A 14,242-nucleotide genomic window follows, 5' to 3' on the forward strand; every position below is an offset into this window, starting at 1 on the left:
TAGGAGCACCCTTTTCCTGGCGCTGACGTTCTCCAAATGTTTTCCATGTGGGTTCCATTTAATCCTCACTACCCCCTATTATCCCCATTTTACAGATGAGGAAAACTGAGGAGTAGAGGTTGGAGCCGTGCTCCCAGGTCCCGTGGTGTGTGCCTGAACCCACTTTCACTTTCAAGCCGATTGTTAAACTTCGGTTGATGTCATGGTGGTAGCTTGAAATTGGCCAGAGGGGGAGTATTTACACCACAGAATTAGGGCAAACGCTACACACCAGAGCTTTTCCTCCCAGGAGAGCTGCTGGTCAGGCGTTTCTCAGCACACCCCTGACAGCGTCACACTGCCGGGGAGTGGTGCAATGGTGCCGCCAGGATTTAGACCCTGGTCCGCCTGACCCCTGGGTCTGTTACACTCTGCTTCTTCCATCACTGGTCCAGGTTTAGAAGTCTCACTGCCCCAACGCCTAACCCAGCAGTCCTCCACATGCACTGCTCGTTGGAATTCTACAGGGAGTTTGCAAAAATCCTGATGCCCAGGCGGCACCCCAGACCAATTCAAGCAGAATCTCCAGGGGTGGGGCCCCGGCATCAGCATTTGTAAAGCTCCCTAGGAGAGTCCAGTGTGCGGCCAGGACTGAGAACCTGCCCTCCTCTGTGTCAAGGCAGACCTTTTGTTCCAGAGGTGCCAAATAGCCAGTCTGCACACACTCAGGAGAGCTGAGCCCCAGCAGCCATGGTTGGTCACCTCCCTCGAGGTCAGTAGCCTCTGGACATTATTTCATCTCCTGGGGCCCTTCTCAGTGAGTCAGACCTGCCTCTTGCCCCGAGATTCTGAGGAGCGGGGCACCGCCCTTCATTCCACGAGATGGGTGGTCCAGACCATGGGGCCCTTTGGCCGGATCCTGGGGCAGGACGGGGAGATGGCTTATGTCCAGCAGCCAGGAGCCCCAGCAGTGTCTCCGCAGAGCGTGGGGCTTGGGTCCTGTCCCATTCCGCTTACCCCGAGAGTGCAAGGAGACCGCAGGGCTGCTTAGCAGGTGGGTCCAGGACAAGAGGGGAGGTCCACGTGGTGGCTGCGTGGTGATTGTTTGCTGGTGGTTGCTTTTATTTCTTTTGGGGGACGTGGAGGGAAAATCAGTTGTGCTCAGACCCTTTTCTGAAAGGGAAAGACTTCATGTCCAAAGGGAGCATTGTGAGTCAAATGCAGAAAGCCTCATAATTTCAAGTCACTCGTGATAACATTGATATTTTTCCCACGTGGAAGCTCAGCCATTCATATGTGCTATTTAACATGTAACATGTATGTGACCTGTGCTGCTCCTATCACAGGCCCTTTCAATTGTCCCCAGGCTGAATCAGAAGACAGTTATACAAGTAATTGCCACACACATTTCAGAAGCTTGCTACATACACATGAAACCATCCAAATTGTAGCTCCACGAATAAAAAAATTAAAAACACTTGAAGAGGAATTCACGTGGTAACTGTGTGCCTATCATCTTGACTACTTCACATTTAGTATTGGAAGCAAGCAAGTGACATGGGACACATTTTAGTTCCCTAACTGGCCGTGGAACATAAGATTAATAAAAAGCACTTCCACTGGTGGCTGACTCACCCCATTACAGAGGGACGTCTCTAATCTGACTTCCTTCCCTTGCTCGGCGAGACAGCTCTGGAACAAATCTGGTGTTTAATTTCTAAAGAACAGACTCTAGATCTTGTTTTCCTGGAGTCAGAATGGGCTAACCAAGAATCACGGGGCGCAGTAAACCACTCAGCCAGCGCTGGCTGCAGCCCCACGAGTGACCACATAGCCTGGGGTAGCCCACCTCCTCCTGGGCTGATGAGTCAACTTCACATGTTGAGTTGGCTCCGTGAGACGCTTGTGTTCAGGAACTGTTATGGAATCGGCCCTGTAATTTTCTTCTACAGTTCTCTCCTCCGGAAGGAAAAATAAACATACAACCCTCAGTTACAAATTTTAATTAATTCCTGTTTTTCTGTAGCCAAGAAAGACTTTGCTTTTTTTCCAAGGCAGACAGATGCTCACGTGCCCAACCAAGTCTTAATTACGTCTACTGAAAGGGGTCGCCTTTTAACATTCTGAGATGCTACATCATTTACACGTGACAGTTAAAGCTCATGTGAGCCCAGTAACTGGGACCACTGAAACTATACAATTTCCATTTCATCTCCATGCCCTGCCTTTGTCCGTTCTCTGTGGAAGTTTGAATTGGTGGTGAAAAGATTAAAGAGGAAGACAGCAAGAAAAAGATAATGAAGCCCATTGTTAGAACAGATACCCACGCCATCGTCAGCAGACTTTTATTGAGCCATTACTATGTGCAAGGAACTATGGATAAAAAAGGATTAAGACACAACCCTTACCCTTCACGTTTATGAGCTGGTTAAGGAACAAGATACGTAAGAAAGGCAAAGAACAATGTGAAGTGGGATATTGGTGCCAGTCACCTGACACAGTGGAAGTTGCTACGGAAGTCTGGAGGGAGGGACTAGAATGAGTACTCAGCCTGCCTCTGATGAATGACCAGGCTGGGCAAGGTAGTAAATGCCAGAAGAAACCAGGCTGTGGGAAGGAGTTACTTGCCATCTGTCCATTTTGCTCCTCATCTATTCTGAACTCATAGAAAATAGCTACAGGCCTAGAAAAAAAATAGCTATTTTTGAAGTTTAAGGCCACCCAAACATATATTTTTTTAGTTATTAGGATCAGGAATGCTACAGTAGTCATTCTGCTCCTTGATCCCTTTCTTTACCTGGAATGTCATACAACTCTAAACAGATACAAGGAAAAATAGAGCTCCTGAAGGTAAGAGGCGTGTTTAAAGAAGAAGTAAGAGCATGAGAATTCATACCTGGGGACTGCTTCCTGCCACCTGCCCAGCCAAGGATGGGCAGGTGGCAAACGATGTCACTGGTGCCGCTCGCAGCCTCAGGCAGCCCATCTCATCTCTCCCCTGGCAATAGATTTCTGTTTCACTTCCTCCCGATGGGGCACAGTTGACGACAAGCTGCATCAGCGCTTCGCTGAGCTATGTTTCTATTAGCAGATTGTTCGTGGCCAGGGCTATGCCTGAGATCATTAAGTCGGATGCACTGCAGCTTTGTCAAGCTGAGATGCTGAGGGTGCAGCCCGGGGCTCCTGTCTGCCTCTGAGGAAATCGCGTGTCGCTCTCTGCCAGGCTCTGGTGTCATCACTAGGCATCTGTGCCTCTTGACAAGGTGCCATTGTAGCAGGAGGGACAAGATTTTAGACGACCTCCCTGGCCCTCGTTAGGTTCTGTCAGTCACCAGAATATGCTGGCTTGTCTTTTTCTCCTGCTCAGCTAATGCCCGGGCTGTCACCAATGATAACTCTTCACAAAAGGAGGAAGGAGGCTGAGTCAGGAGCCTAAGGTACCAACAGCGTCTCATCATCCCCAATAAAAGGAATTCAGGACAGATTTCTGATTTTGTAAAATTCTGTTCTTACTGTTCATAACGGAACAACCCAGAATTACACGTTCAACATCAAATGGAGGAAATGTTTAGGAATAAATATGTGGTGGAAAAATCCAGGAAACAATACAATCTACGTACAACATGATCTTTTGTGTGTGAATACGTGTTCATAAAAGAATATTGGAAGGGGCTTCCCTGGTGGCACAGTGGTTGGGGGTCCGCCTGCCAATGCAGGGGACACGGGTTCGTGCCCCGGTCCGGGAGGATCCCACATGCCGCAGAGCAGCTGGGCCCATGAGCCATGGCCCCTGAGCCTGCGCGTCCGGAGCCTGTGCTCCACAGCGGGAGAGGCCACAATAGTGAGAGGCCCGCGTACCGCAAAAAAAAAAAAAAAGAATATTGGAAGGAAATGCATCAAAATTCAGCTCTAGGTAATGAAAAGAGAGAAGTTTTTAAAAATTATTTCGGGGCCTCCCTGGTGGCGCAGTGGTTGAGAGTCCGCCTGCCGATTCAGGGGATGCGGGTTCGTGCCCCGGTCTGGGAGGATCCCATATGCCGCGGAGCGGCTGGGCCCGTGAGCCATGGCCGCTGAGCCTGCGCGTCCGGAGCCTGTGCTCCGCAACGGGAGAGGCCACAACAGTGAGAGGCCCGTGTACCGCAAAAGAAAAAAAAAAAAAAAAAAAAAAAAATTATTTCGTACCTTTTCTAAGTTTTCTACAGTGAGCTTGCATTCTTTTTATACTCAGAATAAATATTCCACAGTGTATGAGTGTGCTCGGGTTGCTATAACGAAAACCACAGACTGGTTAAACAACAGAAATTTCTTTTCTCACAATTCTGGAGTCTGGAAGTCCAAGATCAAGGTGTTGGCAGGGTTGGTTTCTTCTGAGGCGTCTCTCTGTGGCTTGTGGACGGCCACTTTCTCCCTGTGTCCCCACATGGTCGTCCCTCTGTGTCTGTCTGTGTCTAATCTCTTCCTCTTATAAGGGCACCAGTCCTATTGGATTAGGATTCACCCTAATGACCTCATTTTAATCAATTCTTTAAAGGCCTTCTTTCCTAATTCAGTCACATCCTGACGTGCTAGGGGTAAGGGCTTCAACATCTGAATTTTGGAGGGGACACAGCTGAGCCCACAGCACACGGTGCTGTCAGAAGTGACCCTCCCCATGCCCAAGCCGCATCCAAATGCAGGAGAAGGATGAGAACCCGTAACTTGTCCTGAGCTTGGTGACCCCTGTCTACTCAGGAAAGGCCGAGGGGAACGGCAAGATGCACATCACCCTCTGTGACTTCATCGTGCCCTGGGACACCCTGAGCACCACCCAGAAGAAGAGCCTGAACCACAGGTACCAGATGGGTTGTGAGTGCAAGGTAAGCCACCACTACCTCCTCCCAGGCTTCACCTCATCACCACCTCCTCCAGGTGGGTGGACTGCTGGGATTGATCCCTGGTTTTCCTGGGCCTCTCGGTCCACGGAGTCCCAACTTAGGACAGGGCTCTGGGGAGCTGTGGCCTACCCACAAGTGAGAATGTCCGGCCAGGGACATTTGGGAGGTAAGGGGAATCTGACCATGTGGCCTGTAGCTTCTAGGAAGGAAGCCTCCTAGGAGGAGGAGTTTTGTGGGGAGAACATGGCCCTAGGAGTATCTTTCTACAAATGTACAAGTGCAGAGCACTGTGTGCCTTGTGAAAGAGTGTCCCGGGTGCTATGCTTTTGCCAACCATACCAGCCATTTCCACGCATGGGTCCGTGTAAATGTGGGGTCTGTGTGCTGAAGCCCCAGCCCCTCTTCTTAAAAGCGGCCCAGAGGTTGCACCAAGCACAGTTACAGCGGCGCTCATGCTTAGAAACAGCCATAAAAGGTGAGCTCTCCTCCACGGCGGCGCAGGCTCCCATCCCGTTGTCTCCTAACACATCGGCACTGCCCCTCCCCCAGCCCCCGCACAGGATGCGAGTCTGGATCCAGAAGACGCTGGCCCAGCGCAGCCCTGTGCAGGCTGCAGGGGTTGGCCTATGCCGGTTGGTGCTGCTTGTGCGGCCCTCCTGCCCATCCTGGTAGATGGGCCCTCCTGTCCTTAGCTCGTTCGGAACGTGAGTTCCGACCTATAGCTACACGTACGTCCAGCAGACTCCTCTGTGCCTAACATGAAGTTAAGAAGCAAGTTCCTCCTTTTTCTTTGCTTGGCCTGAAGGCGTTCACCTTCCTGTGAACTCAGGTTCTTTTGCCAAAATGCTACTTGCCGACCCCCTCTAAACCCATGCGTGCTTGGGAGCAAGACAACGTCCTTTTAATTTGATTTTAACCTATCCAGTAGATTCAAGACCCTTGATTGTTATTATTGTTACACTCCCAGGAGGGCAGGGCTGAGCTGAAGCCAGTTTGTCGTGCTCAGAGAAGGTAGACCAGATGGCCCAAAGTGGAGGCGCGTTTGCAGTAGCTGGGGGTGCAGAGACAGTGTACTGTCCCGCCTTGGACAGGCTGCCTACTACCATTTGGAGAGTATGGGGCTCAGGAAAGGCTACTGATGGAGCAGGCTGGACTCCAGTCCCAGCTCCCTCCCTTCCTGGTGCACTCAACTTGGTCATTCATTCTGCAAACTGCCCTTGAGCACCTTCGCCAGGTGCATTGCCAGGTTCTGGAGATGCCCCCGTGAGTGGCCTTGGTCCCTGACTGAATCCACCTCTGCGTCCCCCTTCCTAGATCACGCGCTGCCCCATGATCCCGTGCTACATCTCCTCTCCTGACGAGTGCCTCTGGATGGACTGGGTCACGGAGAAGAACATCAACGGGCACCAGGCCAAGTTCTTCGCCTGCATCAAGAGAAGCGACGGCTCCTGTGCATGGTACCGTGGAGCGGCACCCCCCAAGCAGGAGTTTCTGGACATCGAGGACCCGTAAGCAGGCCACCAGCACCCCTGTGGCCAATTGAAAGCCTCCAAGAGTTCAGACTGGTCCAGCTCCGACATCCCTTCCTGGAAACAGCATGAATAAAACAGTCATCCAAGTGGGTCTAAATTAGTGTGATTCTCCTCCCCACCCCCGTTTTCCTTTTCAACATCGTTGTGGGTCTGGAGGCAGAGGTGGGTCCCATACCCCACCCGCCAGCCTGGACACTGCGCAGCTCGTTCTCCCATCCTTGAGCGCGCGCGGGGGCAGGACGCTCGGGCTTCCCTCCCAGGCCCAGCCTTGGCACTGTCACAAACGCTGAGCAGGCAGCACTTAAGGGTCCCCCAGCCTGGTCAGGGCAGAGCCTGGAAGTGTGCATTTTGCAGAAACTTTTGAGGGTCGTTGCCAGACTGTGTAGCAGGCCTACCAGGTCCCTTTCCTCTTGAGAGGGGCATGTCCCTCAGTTCCTGCAGCTTCCACCTCTGGCCCCAGGGTGGCAGCCCCTGCCCCTTGTAAGTGCCCTGTACCCCCGCAGACTCCCCCGTGCCCACCACGGACTCCCAGTACCTGTGACTTCTGTGTGTCTGGGAGCAGCCCTGGACCGGTGGCTTGCTCTTGATGGAGCCCCAGTTAATCGTATTAATCTGCAGAATTCCATCGGGAGCCTCCCTCCCAGGCCTCGTAGCGATGCGGGGACAACGAGCTTCAGCTCCAGCCAAGTCCTTTGATTCCCATCCCGGGCCCCCAACACACACCCCAGCCCTTGGCGGAACCTGCCACGTTCTGCCCTGGGGCAGACATTTGCGGGGGCGGGGCTTGGCTGCCCTTGTAGTTCCTTCCTGAGCTGCTGAGGCCCCTCGCTCCCTGCTTCTCTTTCTGGCCTCCGGCATCTAGGTGGAGGGGCACAAATTTGTTTGGCGAGGGGTTGTGTGTGGCTGGTGGCATGAGCTGGCTGTGCCGCCTGCACATCCTGAGGACATCAAAAGCTGGGTCCCGCTCTGTCCCCCAACACTCCTCAGAGGCCCCCAAGCAGGTGCCAGAGGTTTAGAGTATGACCTCCCTCAAAGACTGACCGTCACTGTGCCATGCGGGGGTTCCCGAGAGTGAAGTTAACGAAGCGTAGAATGAAGTCCTCCCCAGGGAAGGACGGATTTTGGAGGGAGGTGGCGTCAGTAAAATTCTCATTGCTTTCTGGGCCTCCAGGACTCTGGCCAGCTTTAAGAGACATTCTTCTAACGATGAATTTTTAGAGAATATGTGAACCCAAATTACAGGTGTACCCACCTCTGCTTATATTTCTTGTATTACGAAGATCTCTCAGTTAAGAAAGATCATAGGGAACTAGGGAACCTATCTGTTCCCTAAAGGTGGTTTCCTGATGCCAGTAAAATGGGAGTTAGCAGAGGCAGAAATTTCTCAGTAACAGTAAAGATAATCTCCTTTTTCTTCCCACTTGTGTTCTAAAGATAAACTGTTCTGAGTTTATCATGCACACTATGCAAACACACACAGTGAAACTGAAGTCTGTCAGCCTGGGAGTGGTCCTTCTGCAGAATTCTTCCAAAGTCATCTTCTAAGCCTGCTCTATTCTGCGGTGACCCCAAAGCACCTGTAAGGCTCCTGACCCCCCCCCACCAGTGGCATGCAGCCCCCATGCCTACCCGGGACCTGGTCAGCACAGATTTTGATGACTCCCTTTCTAGGGCAGACTAGGGGACTCTCCAGGAATCCGGCCCGCTCCAAGGGCGTCTTCATGCTGTACAGTGATAGAAAGTTTGTAAGATGTCATAATGGACCAGTCCTTGTGATTTCAGTATATACGAGAACACCAGACCCTCCAATCAGTATAACACCCCACCCCCGTCTGCTTCCTGTACGGTGTTATCATATGTAACATTTACTCCTGTTTCTGCTGATTTTTTTTTTAATGTGTTGGTTTGTTTCTGACATCAGTTGTAATCATTCCTGTGCTGTGTTTTTTATTACCCTTGGTAGGGGTTAGACTCGCACCTTTTTTTCCCAAAGGTTTCTGCATCGTGGGAGCATTGGACCCAGAGTGGAAATGGCGCGGTAGCTAGCCTATGATGGTGATTCCTTCAGACCTTTTCTTCAGTTCCTTGAGTATCGTTGATTTTCCGTCTCCCATCTTTTGTTCTCCAGTTCCAATTACTACAAAGCAAAGAATCTTTGAGTAGGTTGGTTCTAAAAGATGGCCTTTATATTCAGTCTACGCACATCAGTCTTGTAGCCATGCTGAGCAGAAAAAAAAAGTCAAGATGAAGTACCTGGTGGTGGCCGAGAGAAGCCACTCAAATACCCTCAACAGTAAATAATTGCCATATATATATAGTTTAAGAAGGCTCTCCATTCAGCATTGTTTAATTTATATGTTATGTTCTAAGCACTGCTCTTTCCTCCCTCTATTCTTGTCTTCTGCAAGCAACTCAAAATATTTAAAATAAAGTTTACATTGTAGTTATTTCCAAATCTTTGCTTGATAAGTATTAAGAAATATCGGACTTGCCGCCGTAATTTAAAGCTTTGTTGATCTTGTTCGTTTTTGTTTGGATTTTTTTTGTTTTTTTTTTGTTTTTTTTTTTACTTTTGGGGCAATGTGATTTTGCTGGAATATGAAGTCTGAGACCTTCCTGTGCTGGGAACACGTGAGAGTTGTTGAAAGTCGACAAGCAGACAGCGCATGTCTCCGATGCCTTGTGTCATTCTCGAGTGACCGCTCGGTCCGTGGACAATAAACAGTATTATCAACGAGAACGCTGGCTATCTCTGTGTGGTCTTGTCCGACGTTCCGAGCCGCCACTTTCTAGATTAGGAACACGGGAGGATGCGGGTTGGTTTATCCCCTGAGAAGCAGGCCTGGGTGCTTAGAGGCCTATGTGGGATGTGGCAGAGTGGGGCAGATGACAGTGAATATGGCTTCTTAAACTGGCCAAGAGGCAGGACGGGGCCCCTTCGTTCAGCACATACTTCTTCCTTTCTGTTATGGAGCACTTCACACACACACACACACACACACACACACACACACTCACACATGAAAGCAGAGCCCTGCAACCATCTTGCATCGTCCACAATGAACCCACCGTCTTTCTTCTCTGCCTGCACCCACTCCCCCAACCACCCTGCCCGAGATGATCAGGAAGGGAAGATTCCAGATGTCAAACAGTTTTATCTGTAAATGTTTCAGTACATATCTCTAAAAAAACAAGAACTATCCTTTTAGTATTTATTTTTTGATTTGGCTGCGCCAGGTCTTAGTTGCGGCACATGGGATCTTTAGTTGTGGCGTGTGGGATCTAGTTCCCTGACCAGGGATTGAACCCGGGCCCCCTGCATTGGGAGCGTGGAGTCTTAGCCACTGGACCACCAGGGAGTCCCAAAACAAAAACTATTTTAAAAATATTTCTGAAATACTTTTATCACACCTTGAAAACATAATTAGAATCCATGAATGTCTTGGAAGATCTAGTCAGTGTTCAGACATCTCTGATGGTCTCGTAAATGCTTTTTTATAGTTTGTTGTTTTGAATCAGGATCCAAATAAGGTCCATACCTTGCAGTCGCTCCCTCAAGTCCCCTCCCCTGCCCCCCTGCCCTCCTGCCCTCCTGCCCCCCTTCTCTCCCCCTCAAGCTGGGAAAAATGGTCCCATCATCATTCTTTTTTTTAACTTATTTATTTGTTTGTTTGTTTATTTATTTTTGGCTGTGTTGGGTCTTCATTGCTGCGCGCGGGCTTTCTCTAGTTGCTGTGAGTGGGGGCTACTCTTCGTTGCGGTACATGGGCTTCTCATTGCGGTGGCTTCTCGTGTTGCGGAGCACAGGCTCTAGGCGCAGGGGCTTCAGTAGTTGTGGCGTGCAGGCTCAGTAGTTGTGGCTCGCAGGCTCTAGAGCGCAGGCTCAGTAGTTGTGGCGCATGGGCTTAGTTGCTCCGCAGCATGTATCGAACCAGGTATCGAACCCGTGTCCCCTGCATTGGCAGGCGGATTCTTAACCACTGCGCTGCCAGGGAAGTCCCCCCATCATCATTTAAACTTTAACAGAGTCTCATATCACTGCGAGTCACCATATGAAAGTCCGTTCGTGGTATGTTCAAACACGTGACCACCTTCTGGCCCACTTGTAGAATTTGTTAGTCCAGGGACAAGCTGGAAGATTCATGTTTGCCATTTTCTGTAGCAGATCCCTAATCAGCAAGAACAAACTCATAGCTGCCTCATGAGGCAGTAAAGAGTTAGTGAGACAAACCATTAAGTGCCATCCACTGCAGAAATATCTGGATTGTTTTTTCCATATGATGAGATCTATGGGGGAAATGGCTCAGAGGCATATTAGAATAATATTGAATAATACGAACACTTTCTGTGTCATACAGATGACCTTACTTGGCATTGGTGCCCGTCCCAACCCGCAGACCACATTTGGGGTCTTAACACAAACGTTTCATTCATTTTATGTATTTAGGTCAAATGTGACTTTTTAAAAACACTTCTTGTGGAAATTTTCCAACATAGACACACAGAGAATGACAAAACGAACTCCATGCACTCATGATCCGGTTTCAACAATTTTCCCAGTTTTCTTGATCTTTGCAGGCAGTTTTAAATCAGTCTGAAGACCCACATATGGGGTAGCCAGATTGTTAGGGATTCCACCAGACACCACTGTTTCCCCCTCAGCCTTGCTCATTCTGTGAAAGAAAAGCAATGGGGGCAACTGAGGACAACCTGCTCTCTGGCCGGAACCCCAACAGACACATGTGGGTTCAAAGTGGAAACACAGCAGCAGCCTCTGCAGGATCCAGTTCGCGAGACCACTATCGGGGGTGGGGTGGGGTGGGGTGGGGGGACAGGGCAGCAGTAGAAGAACCATCAGGGCTGGTGAAAATCCTTCAGACGTTTGAGGGGCACTATCTTTTCCCTCCTAATTATTCCTGGATCTGTTTATCTGATCTAACTTAAAATCAAACCAAGATGGTGGAGCTGCAATATTTCCGTAAGGTCAGCTTTATCCTAACAGCGACGTGCTGTTGCCATGGTTTTACATTAAGACTTTCAAGTTCACGGGCAGGTCTATCTCTGGCCTTGGGTTCAAGCTTCAAGCCGACCCACAGCTCACCCTGTCACAGGCAGTTGCCTCGAATCATCTCGCAGTGAAAGGCAGTGCTTTGATTTGGGGAATCATTTAGCTCTAATAGCTTTTTTCCTCCAAGAAACAAGAAACAGTGAGAGGCCCGCGTACCGGAAAAAAAAAAAAAAGAATAAAATTCAGTTATCTGGGAAATTCATCCCTATGTGCTTTCTCTTCCAAACCAGGACACTTCTGAGAAAGAAAGTGGGTGCTATTAACAATTAGTAGTATCAAGAGGTGAACAGCAGCACTGCCCTGGGCAAACTGCTATGCAGCATCACCCTGTCATTATGGGACACCTTCCAACCACACAAGGTATATCAAACCCCCTCTGCTGTATTCCCACTTGCTAGGGTTCATCCTCAGATGCAGCATGCCCACAACGCTGGGGCCCGAAAGCCTTATCCTACCTTCCTGTGATCTGAGAGCGAAGGTGTACCAGCTAAGGCAGCTCTGGATACCGTAGCAATGAGCCCAATATCCCAGGGACTCACACAAAGGAGTTTATTTCTTGCCAAGACCAATGGGGATGTTTGGTGGGTGCCCTCCATGGCTGATTCAGGACCTGGGTTCTTTCCCTCAGTGCCCTTCACCACCTTCTGGAGCCGTGGAGTCCTTGGTTTTCAGCCAGAAAGAGGAGGGAAGAGGAGAGGAGGCACCATAGATTCTTAGCCTCTCTGGCTTGGGGGTGACATCTACCACCTCCTCTCCCAGGTACTAGACAGACTGAGTCGCCATTCAGCCATTCAACACCATTCAACAGGCAGCTTCGGGCCATGGCCCCTCGGCCTCTACCCACCTGCTTCCCAGGCAGGCCCAGACATGGCAAGGAGAAGTCTATGTGGGCCTACAATGTGTTCCCTGGGCAGTGCTGGGGGCGGAGGGCTCAAAAGCAAGGTGGTGCCAGGACTTAAAAGGCAGAGTCTCGAACACTCTTGAAAAGTTTGTATAATCTAGTCCTGAGGCCAAAAAGATGCAAGCAATGCTTTGAGGACAGTAACAGAGCTGTGCAAAGTGCCACTGTGCTACAAAGAAAAAACCAGAGCCACCTGAGGGGAAAGGAGCAGATCAAACCAAGCCCAGCAGCAGGAGTAACACCCAGACGGATCAAGTGAGAGGCCTTGTGGGGGAGTTTGGGGGAGGCAGGCGGGTGTGCAGAGAGGTGTTATGAGAGCCGTGGGGATGGGGAATCTCACGGCTTCCGTAAGGATTCAAGCGGGATTTCAGTACTAGCAGGTGGGGAAAGCTGCCCTCAAACACACAGGGAAAGTACACACCTGTGGCATTTACGCTGCGTGAGTTTTCTTAGAGAGGAAGCTTTGTCTGGGAGGGGAAGGAAGAGGCAGGCGAGTGGCCACAGCCAACACAGGGATTTAAGGCCAGCACAGGGATTTAAGGTCCATTGGCTACTTTTTGGCCAAACCACCAAACACAGGCCCAATTCCATTGTAGCCCATCTGCATGCAGGGGAAAGAAGGCCTAAAACAAAACTCTGGGAGCCCTGCCATGTGGCTTTTCCTTGGTGAGTTCAACCAGACCCGGGTTTGGATCTAATTTGGCAGTTTCTAGAAACTGGAAATTGTTAGGGTTGTGTAGGCCCAGCAGCAGCGGCTCATAGGAACCAAAACTCACAATGGCTGACGTAAAAGTCAGAAGAACAATGATTACTTTACAGTTAGAAATGTGACAGATCCTTCCAGAAATTAGCTTAAATCTTTGGTCATCTACAGGCTGTGAAACCGGGGGAGGGGTCCAGTCCCTTTTACCTCAACCTCCAAAGTAAGGAGCCCCCAAGTGACTTCTGGGCAACAATACTGTTACTTTGTTAATGCACCTTTTTTAAGGTAAGTTCTAATTTGATTTATTTTGGTTACAGCTTTATTTTTTTTTAAATTGAGAATACTTTATTTTTTCATCTTCAGTGTTTCTCCAGTTTTCTCTTTCAGGATTTAGAGATTATTCAATTGTCTCATCTCTAGCACTTTTTTTTTTTTTTTTTTTTTTTTGCGGTACGCAGGCCTCTCACTGTTGTCGCCTCTCCCGTTGCGGAGCACAGGCTCCGGACGTGCAGGCTCAGCGGCCATGGCTCACGGGCCCAGCCGCTCCGCAGCATGTGGATCTTCCTGGACCGGGGCACGAGCCCGTGTCCCTGCATCGGCAGGCAGACTCTCAAGCACTGCGCCACCAGGCAAGCCCTCATCTCTAGCATTTTATTTGCCATTTAGTTGGATTTCACATTTATCCAGTGTACCTCCAGCACACCGGTCCAGGGACACACCAATGAAATGAGACATGGTGGGGGAGGGAGCAGAAGTCCAGAGAACATTCCAATTGAATGTATAAGTGCAATGTGCAGACAGCCCAAGGCAACACCAACCTAACGGCAGGGATGGAGGAATCCAGGAAGACCACTTGGAGGAAGTGGCACCAGAGGAGGTGGTTGAAGGACAAGTGGGAAAGGGAATTTTAGGCCAAAGACCAACCTGAGCCTGGAGTAGAGACAGCCTGATTGGGGCCTGGGGGGCACTTGGACTTAGCTCTGCTGAAGGATGCAGGGCAGGGAATGGCTGGGGAGGAGAGGGAAAGGCAGGCAAAAGCCAGCCCCTGGGAGGCTATTAGAGACCATGTGAAGGAGCTTGGCTTTCCCATCAGCAGGAGGCAGGGGGAGGGGTGGACAGGAAAGGGTTTCAGACAGGAGTGAAATAGGTTCAGGTAGGCCTCTTAAATGTATTATTCTGTTTGGC

At 50.1% G+C, this 14,242-nt stretch overlaps 1 protein-coding gene across 1 annotated transcript in view; it reads left to right on the plus strand.

Moving 5' to 3' along the window:
- TIMP2 (TIMP metallopeptidase inhibitor 2) overlaps positions 1 to 9,125 on the plus strand; it is a 51,108-nt gene extending 41,983 nt beyond the window's left edge. Inside the window, exons 4-5 of the mRNA XM_082603100.1 lie at positions 4,711 to 4,835; positions 6,168 to 9,125. Coding sequence (XP_082459226.1) covers positions 4,711 to 4,835; positions 6,168 to 6,365 — 323 coding nt within the window. The 3' untranslated portion in view covers positions 6,366 to 9,125. The remainder of the gene's footprint in view (positions 1 to 4,710; positions 4,836 to 6,167) is intronic.
- Positions 9,126 to 14,242: the final 5,117 nt, after the last annotated feature.

This window comes from Mesoplodon mirus (assembly GCF_964341445.2).
Source record: "Mesoplodon mirus genome assembly, chromosome: 18".
Lineage (NCBI taxonomy): Eukaryota > Metazoa > Chordata > Mammalia > Artiodactyla > Ziphiidae > Mesoplodon > Mesoplodon mirus.